This window comes from Neophocaena asiaeorientalis, unplaced genomic scaffold, assembly GCF_003031525.2.
Source record: "Neophocaena asiaeorientalis asiaeorientalis breed wild unplaced genomic scaffold, Neophocaena_asiaeorientalis_V1.1 scaffold43, whole genome shotgun sequence".
Lineage (NCBI taxonomy): Eukaryota > Metazoa > Chordata > Mammalia > Artiodactyla > Phocoenidae > Neophocaena > Neophocaena asiaeorientalis.
Genome location: NW_020173674.1, coordinates 812,897 through 821,554, shown reverse-complemented (window position 1 = coordinate 821,554; position 8,658 = coordinate 812,897). Strand labels below are relative to the sequence as shown.

General features: G+C 66.9%; 1 protein-coding gene across 1 annotated transcript in view; it reads right to left on the bottom strand.

Moving 5' to 3' along the window:
• MUC5B (mucin 5B, oligomeric mucus/gel-forming) overlaps positions 1–7,990 on the bottom strand; it is a 30,619-nt gene extending 22,629 nt beyond the window's left edge. The window contains exons 1-15 of the mRNA XM_024749054.1: positions 7,921–7,990; positions 7,708–7,878; positions 5,533–5,741; positions 4,376–4,514; positions 3,802–4,063; positions 3,583–3,697; positions 3,372–3,462; positions 3,046–3,152; positions 2,132–2,333; positions 1,570–1,695; positions 1,323–1,440; positions 1,096–1,234; positions 688–798; positions 515–584; positions 8–140 (exon numbers count right to left, since the gene is read on the bottom strand). Of these exons, the coding sequence (XP_024604822.1) occupies positions 8–140; positions 515–584; positions 688–798; positions 1,096–1,234; positions 1,323–1,440; positions 1,570–1,695; positions 2,132–2,333; positions 3,046–3,152; positions 3,372–3,462; positions 3,583–3,697; positions 3,802–4,063; positions 4,376–4,514; positions 5,533–5,741; positions 7,708–7,878; positions 7,921–7,990 (2,063 nt within the window). The remainder of the gene's footprint in view (positions 1–7; positions 141–514; positions 585–687; positions 799–1,095; positions 1,235–1,322; positions 1,441–1,569; positions 1,696–2,131; positions 2,334–3,045; positions 3,153–3,371; positions 3,463–3,582; positions 3,698–3,801; positions 4,064–4,375; positions 4,515–5,532; positions 5,742–7,707; positions 7,879–7,920) is intronic.
• Between the last annotated feature and the right edge of the window lie 668 nt (positions 7,991–8,658).

Genomic DNA, 8,658 nt, shown 5'->3' with positions numbered 1-8,658 from the left:
ACCGCACATCCTGCCCCGGTAGGAGGGGTCCAGCCTGAGGAACACCTGCATGAGGGGCACCAGCTGTACCTGCAGCTGCAACCCGAGGCCCGTGTGCACCAGGATGAAGAAGGATGACGGCCTGGAGACGGTGGCGTTGGCTGCGGGTTGGGGGGGAAGGTCAGAGGCCGCCGTGCTGACCAGCCGAGCCTGAGCCGAGGGCTCGGGGGGCTGCCCTGCAGGAACCCCGGCCGCCCCTCCGGGGCCCGGGAGCTGGGCAGGAACTCGCACGTGTGCTCGGGCCGTGACTGCTGACGCTGCTGTGAGGCCGGGCACGGAGTCTGCGCCACACGGGTCCCCACGGAGTCACGGATGAGGCCCGTGACGGCCCCACCTTGCAGGTGGGAACCCAGCCCTGGGCCTTTCCGGGACTCCCAAGGCCACAAAGCGCTGGCGAGGGACTCTGCTGGCTCGGTGCCGCCACCTAGAGGTCCCGCCTGGCCGCCGCAGGGCCCGTTCCCCGGGGGCCACGTACCCACTGCCGCGGGCAGCTGCGTGTAGATGGAGTTCACGAACACCCCGCCGTTGGCCTGGATCTGGATGGTCTGGGGGGAGGAGGCGGGGCCGCGGTCAGCGTGGGCGTGGGGCGGAGCCCGGCCGGCCAGCCCGCGGAGGGCCGCTGCCGCCGCCCCCCAGCCGGGCCCTCACCGTGTCGCCTCCGTCCAACCACAGCATCACGGTTCTGAGGCAGTTCTCGTTGTCCGTCAGGCCGCATTTCCGCAGCTCGGCCAGCACGGTGAGGGCATTGCCTGCACATATCTGACGGCACAGAGCCCACCCGTGTCCTGGGTCGGCCAGCCCCTACCCCGGGCAGGGAGGGACCGTGTGTGTGTGGTGCCCTGTGCCCAGGAAGCCCCTGCAGGGTCGGGGGCCTCTGGTGCCTGGTCACCTCTGGGCGGCTTGTCCAGACCTGGGAGCCCCTTGGGCCCCATGTGTGTGAGCTTCCTCTCGGAATGGAACCCCGGGGGACTTCACCGCTCGGATGGCCGTCATGGAACCCCTCCTGGGGTGGAGGAGGATGGAGGGTCCCGGGAGGGCCCAGCAGGCGGGGCTCACCTTGGTTAGGACATAGCTGCAGTCCCCATGCACGTCGTAGAGTTTCTCATCATAGGTGGAGATGTGGGACCCGCCCTGGACGGAGCAGGTGCCCGGGCACGGGAGGTCCTGGCACTGCCATAGTCCCCCGGAGCAGGTGCTGGGGTGGGGAGCCGTGACAGAGGGGCCATGGTGAGGGGGAGGTGAGCCCCACGCGGGGCAGGGGCGGGGCCGGCCGGGAGACCTACCAGGAGCTGCAGCTGGTGGTGAAGGAGGCCCCTGGGGCGTAGGGGCGGCCGCCGTGCATGCAGGGGCACTGCCGCAGGGGCAGGCAGCCCGAGTGGGTGACGTCGTCCATCACTGTGCCTGGGGAGCAGCGGGGGGCGGGGGGCACAAGTGGTCAGCGGAGGCTGGGCCCAGGCGTTGGAAACACAGCGACCGGATGGGGGCAAAGGCCCAGGTAGGGGGCGGTCCCCAAGGGCCCGGAGGACCTGCCTTGGGGGCAGAAGCAGCCGTCGACGCAGTGGTCCTCGCAGAGCTGGGAGCGCTCAGGGTTGGAGCAGGTGTCCGTGCAGGGTGAGCCGCACTCCTGGTATTGCATGTTCAGGGGGCACGTCTGGGCTGTGGGGAGGAGGACAGGGCTTGGCCCCAGGAAGCCACCCTGCTCCCGCCTTCCATGTGCCACCAAGGGTCCCCGAAGGGGCGCCTCTTGCCCCATCTAGCCATCTTCTGAGTGAGGCGGAAGGGGAGAGGAGCGTGGGGCCCCGAGCCTCCGGGGGCGTCCCCCCCGCCCCCACCTGGGTTCAGGGGTGAGCCCAGCTCAGTGTGCCCAAGCCAGGTCCTCCCTCTGGGCCCTCGGGGGCCCGCAGGCCTTTCATATTCCCCTCTGATCTCCTGCCCATCCTCTCACCGTGGACCCCCCGAGGGGCTCCACCTGCCCGGATCCCCAGCCAGGTGCCAGGTGTCCTGCCTGAGGGTCGCCTCCCTCACACTCTCCCCAGGGACCCAGTGTGGGTGCAGGGCCTTGGGCTCCTCCCCAGTGCATGGGGGCACTCACGGCAGAGGTCAGGGCCCCTCCAGCTCTGCGGCTGTCCCCCGGCGTGGGCACACTGGCGAGAGTACTCCGCAAAGGTGGCACATGGGCAGGTGGGGCAGCGGCACAGGTCCTGGGTGCAGGTGGCCACGTACACCTCGGCATCCACCAACCGGTGGCACTGAGCAAAGGCTGGGCCCAGCAGGGTGTGGCGACAGATGCCCTCCTGGTGAGACAGAGGCTGGAGGCTCTGTCCTCTGTGCGGTATCAGTGGGGACCCCAGCCCTGCAGCCTTTCCCCAGGCCAGGAAGCCCCCTTCCCCTGAGGTTCCAGCCGGCCAGCCGGCCACCTGCTTGCCCATCATCTATCACGAATCCATCTTCTCATCCGTCCCTCCCTCCATCCATCCATCTGTCCTTCCATTCCTCTGTCCATCTGTCCATCCACATATCCATCCATCCATCCCTCCAGCCAGCCACCCATCCTTCTGCTCAACTTCTGAGAACTTGCTACTGTTCTGTGCAGAGCTCTGCTTGGTGACCCACGACCCTGGACTCCCTGCGCCCACCCCGGGCTCCAGGACACACCTGCCCACGGTGCGCGTGCCCAGGACGGGTGCAGACCCCATGCTGGAGGCGGCTCCGAGAAGGGGGAGGCGGAGGTGCCCACCGTCAGCCAGCCCCAGCAGGGTCAGTGCCGACCTGTCGGTGACCGTCCCCCTTGTTCAGCCCCCACCCCTGACTAGCTTCAGTTCCCCATTTAAGCCTCGTGGATTCTGCTGGTTTCGGGGATCCTGGAGCTGCTAGGCCACTTCCAAAGGTGGGGTCCTCCCAGCACATCGGAAGGGCTTTTGCTCTGGGCTTCCTGAGTGCCCCCCTCTTGGTGAGACTGTGTTTGGGGGGGGCACGTATTTGCAGGGGTTGCGGGCAGGCACTCACCTCATCCGTGCAGTTGTCAGCTGGGGAGGGCAGGGGGTCCTGGCACTGCTCCGTGGGCCCATCCAGCTTCTGCAGGTTCCCAAACTGCAGAGGGGTCAGCCTGGCATCTGCAGAGAGGAGGCACTCCATGCAGGGGCCCGGAGGGGCTCTGGGGGCAGAGCTCCCGCCCATGCTCAGGACCCCCGAAACTTCCCTCTGGGGCATCACTGGAAGCGTTGCCACGCCCCGATCTGCTCCCTGCCCAGCGTCCCGACGAGGCCCCCACCCTGCGCCCCAGCCTCCCTGGGAGCGTCCAGCCTGGGCCCGGCCACCTGCTGCGCACTCACTGTGGGCATAGAACTCGTTGATGGCCGGGAGCCCGTTGAAGTCCCCGCACAGGCCGCAGGTCTGGTTGGCATACCTGGGGTCCAGCTCCAGCTGGGGGTGGGGGAGGGGCAGCTCTAGCTTCTGCGGGCCCAGCAGGGCCCCAGCCCCCATCCACCCAGCTCCCGCAGGGCTCCCCCTGGGTGGGGAGGGCGTCGGGGTGGGCAGCCTCACCAGGGCGCTGTCCTCTCCGTTCCACGTGAAGGTTAGCATCAGCCGGACGTTGATCTTGACGTAGGCACTGCTCTCCTCCAGCAGGAGGCCGGCGCGGCTGTAGGGCAGCTCCTCCCTGGGCCGGAAAGTTCGGTGCTCCCACGCGTCCAGCGCCCTCCCCGCCAGCTCTGAGCCCAGCCCACCCTGGAGCCTGGCCCCTCCGCACCCGGGCAGGCTCACCGCCTCCCGTTGACCAGGATGGACCCGCTGGAGACCTCCAGCACCAGCCCCTGCGTCTTGAGGGTGATGTGCGTGACCGTGGGCCTGGAGCCCACCAGGCCGCGGCGGAGCTGGAGGTTGAAGTCCTCGTACGCGGCACCGCAGTGCGCGGAGAAGACGTAGTTGCACAGCCCGGGGAAGCGGAAGACGTCGCCGTCGAAGGTCTTGTAGTGGGAGTCGCCCCACGTGCTGCACACCCGCCCGCCGTGCGCCGCGTTCAGGGCTGTGGGGAGTGCGCGGTGGGGGAGGGCAGCCTTCCCTGGGACCAGCCCCCGGTTTCGGGGTGGGGAGCCGCCGCCCCCTTCCTCACTCCCCTCTGCTCCGGATTCTCCCAGTCCTCCGACAGCAGCACCCGGGTCAGCCCCCAGCAGAACCATCTACGGGGATGGCTCCCAGCCACGCCCAAGGCCCGGCTCCAGCCAAGCTCCAGCTTCCTGGCTGCCCACACTGTCCCGGCTTTATCCCAGGTCTGTGACCACCCCCTGAGGCTGGCAAACACCCCTGTCCCTGTGGGCAATGGGCGGCGACCACTTACAGCTCATGGTGGGGAAGCCAGTGATGGGCGGGATGAAGGTCACACGCCGGGCTGCAGAGTGAGCTGGGTCACACCCGAACACGGCCGGGCAGGGACCAGCCAGGACACCCCTTCCCAGGACTGCCGTCCTCCTCACTGGCTACCCCGGGGCAGCAGGGAGCCGCAGGCCAACCCCTGGCCCAGCCAAGGGAGCCCAGGACTAACGCTGTCCCCTCCAGGACCCTATCCATCTGCCCAGGACACGCTCCTGCCCAGGTCTGTGTGTTTCCCCGATTGTGTGTGTGTGTGAGCATATGAGTGTGTCCACGCCTGCGAGTGAGTGGGTGGGCATTCATGGAAGCACAGACGTGTGGGTGTGAACGTGTATGCACACGTGTGTGAGTGCATGTGAGCGTCTGAGCCCGTCTGCTCGGTGCCTTTGTTTTCTTAGGCCCCCTCCGCTGTCCCGTCCTGTGGGCAGATGGGATCCAGGAGGGTCTCTGTGTGGCACATAGCTAATGTGGCAAAGGGTCCACCCCCGGCCCCTGCCCAGATCCCCTGCCAGCTCCGTGTGGGGCCCTTTCTACCACTGTCCACCCTCTCACCGTTCATGGTAGCCTCCTGACTTGCCCAGCTCTGCTCCGCACTGCCCTGGGTCTCTGTGGGAAAAGGGAACCGGAGTCCACGAGAAGCCTGACATCAGCCACCTGTCCCTTGGTCTCCAAGGGCTGCGGGATGGTGGCCACGTGAACAGCACCCGATGCTGGGATGGGAGCTTCGGCAGGGAGCTGACCCGCCCTCCCCATCTGCACCGCATCTCGCTGTGGCTCAGGGTAGAATGGAATCAGGAAAAGCTGTTGGCCTCACTGACCCCAGGCCACCCCAGGGAGAGCGTTCGGCCCCATCCACACATCCCTCAGAGAAGGACAAAGCCTGGCTTTGTTGGGGAGAAGGACACACACGGCTGGGGAGGCTCCTGGGCATCACTTAGCAGAAACCCAAGACCAGAGCCAGCTCCCCCTTAGAACTGCCAGCCATGGCAGGTGGGAGGCCTGGGGGCCCAGTGCTGGCACGGCTCCCCAGGTCACCTGTGTCCCCCGCCACCAGGCACAGCCCTCCAGTGTCCAGGTGCCCCCACAATCTTGATGGACAGGACTGTGCCCCCCTCCAGGCCCCACTGTCTCAGGCTCAGGCTGGGGCACCCCGTTCTCAGGCTGGCGCCTCCGCATTCCTTCATCACGTCTGTGGGGGTCTCCATGCTCGGCCGAAGCCTGTGCCTCTTCGGGAGTGGGAGGGGCAGCCCCAGGGGTCCACATGTCCCCGGTGGCGCTGGGGCTCGGCTCTGCAGCTACCATGCCAGCCTCCACTCCCTGTGCGACTTTCCCATCTGGGACACCGACATGGGAACCACAGGGACTGGCCTGGAATTTCTCTCTCCTCTTAAGGGCCCTAGTTGACTGCGTTTCCCAGAAGCGTGGCTGCTCCCCCGTCTGCCCCTGACCCCCGACCTGCGGCCCCTCCCACGTGTGTCCGCTGTTGTACCCACCCCATGGTCGAGAAATCAGGGGGCTTCACACGGACAGGCTCACATGGCACACCCTCCTTGGGCCAGGTGACTGCCCAGTGAACCTGGGTCCAGCGCTTGGCCAGAGAAATGCCTGCTGTTGACCACCCCATCACGCTGCAGTCTGGGTGCACATCCCCCTGATAGGAAGCCCCCCCACGCAGGGCCCAACCTCACCCACCCCTAAGGGGGCTTCAGCCCAGGGGACACCCATTTGAGGCAGGAGATAGATAGGCTCCAGGCTAGATGTTTACAAGCAGCCTCCCGTCTGCACTTGGAGATGGAAATAACAGGAACAGGGTGAAAAGCTGGACTTTGCTTCTGGTGGGCGCATTAAGGTATCAGTCATGGCAGGAGCAGAGAGGGGCTAACCCTTGTTTGAGGAAAAGATCAAGAGATCACGTATTTCCCATCCCTGGGGCAAGGGAGACACCGCACACGCGCAGAAAGGCTCCTCGGGGGTCAAAAAGGAGCGGGCGCCACCCCCTAATAGGTGATGCCAAGGCCTCCCATAGGCCTCTGGGCTGGGATCCATCTTGGCTAAAGGTTGCGCACGCATGTTGGGGAGGGTCCTAGGGCGGTTAAGGGTGTGGAAAGGGAAACCGGATAATTGGCCAGAGGTAAACAGAGACCCGGAAGAACTGTCCTGTGTGAATGACTTCACCGCCTCTTTCCTGGGGTCCTCCTCACTGGGGGGCGCCCACACCCTTTCTCTCTGGGGGAGGTGAGTGGTTAGGGTCTGCCTTGCTTCTGTCTTAACTAAACAAACTGTTTCTCTGTGAGCTCTCCCACGGGTTGTGCTGTCTCCAGTAATAAACTTTGTACCTGTTTTTACAGTTTTCGCCTCCTTGAGAAATGCATTTTTCAGTGGGAGCAGGGGCCAGGGGAACCTTGCTTCTGGCCCTGAGCCCCTGGGGGACTAGCAGCTGGGGTTCCTGGTTTTCATCCAGGCTGCCCAGGCCCACTTCCTGGGCCGGGAACCAAGGTCTTGCTTCAAGCCACGGCTCACTGCTCCGTCTCCCAGCCCACGCCCGCCACGGTGCGTGTCTCCTTCTGACAGGAGCACAGACCCATCCCAGGGATTTGCCCCCAGCCAGAGGAAGGGGAGTGGGCTGATGGCAGGCCTGCTGCCCCGGGGGCTGAGGCAGGCTGGCTGGCCACCCAAACCGTGCGGGACCCCCACCGGGAGCTCCCATGGGAATGCCCCCCGCCCCCGCCCCCGCACCCAGCCCTGTTCGCCCTCCCAGAAAGGCGGCTTGGGGCAGGGGCTCTGGGAGACAACCCCCTCCCCTTCAGCACCTCCCTTTCACAGATGGAGAGAGCCTCGGGCTGGTGCCCACCTGCCCAGACCCCCGAGCTTGGGCTGAGGTGCCGTAGAGGGGCTGCCGGAGCAGTCCATGGGGCCTGGGGACGGAGGGGTGGCCCCTGGTGGCCAGGGCTCCAGGCCAGCCCAGCTGGGTGTCACCGGCCACCCCAGGCAGCATCTTTCGTGTTGACAGTAAGCGTTAGGGCTCACGGTGCTTCCCTGGCTTGGAGTGCCGCAGGGCCAGACAGGCGGCAGTCAGGTGAGGATGAGAAAGGCCGCAGGGCAGTTATAGCTCCAGGAGCAGAGCCAGCGCTGGGATGGGGCTGCCATGATGGCCGTGACCCCGGGCCAGCCCAGAGGGCGGAGCGTGGGAGATGCAACCCTGCTGCTCTCCCTGCCATCAGGCAGCTGTGCCGTCCCCTGCCTGCTCTGCTCTGGGGGCCTCACGGGAACCAGAGAGAACCCCCAACCCAGTCTCCTCACCCAGAGCCCCCCCAGTCCCATCCCGGAGGCTGAGACCCTCAGTTTCCCCAGGGGGACCTAACTTCTCCCAACACAGGCTGGGCGCTCCGGGGGGGCCAGGAGTCTGGGGCATGCAGGGCCCCGCGGAGGACACGCTGTGCGCTGTCGGCCGGAGACACACAGGCGAGTGGCCTGCGGGGGCCGACGAGATGGAGTGAGGGGCTTAGGCCTTACCTGCTTTCTGCACCAAGGGCAGGACCACCAGGGCCCAGGCCAGGGCCCAGCACCCGCTCTGGGCACCCATCCTGAGGGCTGGCAGGGCGGTGGGCAGGTGGCGAGGAGGGAGTGGGGCACGACGCTCGCTTCCCTGGGGGCCCTGGGGCTTATATAGCGGGAAGCCTTGGCCCCGTGCCCAGCTCCTGGGCCACGCAGGGTGCTGTCCTCTCCCCACGGCAGCCACGTGTGTTTGCTCTTGGGGAGGGGCCGTGACACACAAGAGCCTAGAGGAGGAAGGATCTGCGGCTCTGGGCCCCAGAGGTGCAGGACCCCTCCCCCACGCCCCAGCCCGCCGCTTCTGAGATCAGGAGAGAAAGCGTGGATGGAGCCGGAGGGTGGTGCTGGCAAAGCCCCCACAAAGCAGGGCCGCCTCGGCCTGCCTGGGTCCCGCCTTGCTGCAGCCCCGCGCCCGCGATAGGATGGGGCCCGGGTAGGGTGCGGTGTGTGGGCAGCAGGCGGGCTCAGACCCCGGGGCAGCACCTCCCGCGAGCCTGGCTGAGGCGGTCAGGGGGGATTGGAGGGGAAGAGGCAGCCGTGGGGGAGCTGCCCAGAGGTGCTCACCACCCCATCCCCGAGGGGTGAGCAGGGGCTGCGAGGCCATCGCTCCGCCTGGCGGGGGCGGCGGGGGTCCTGCTCGCTGCGGGGTGTGCATGCCATGTATGGAGGGGGGTACCAGTCTGCAGGCTCCCGGGGGTC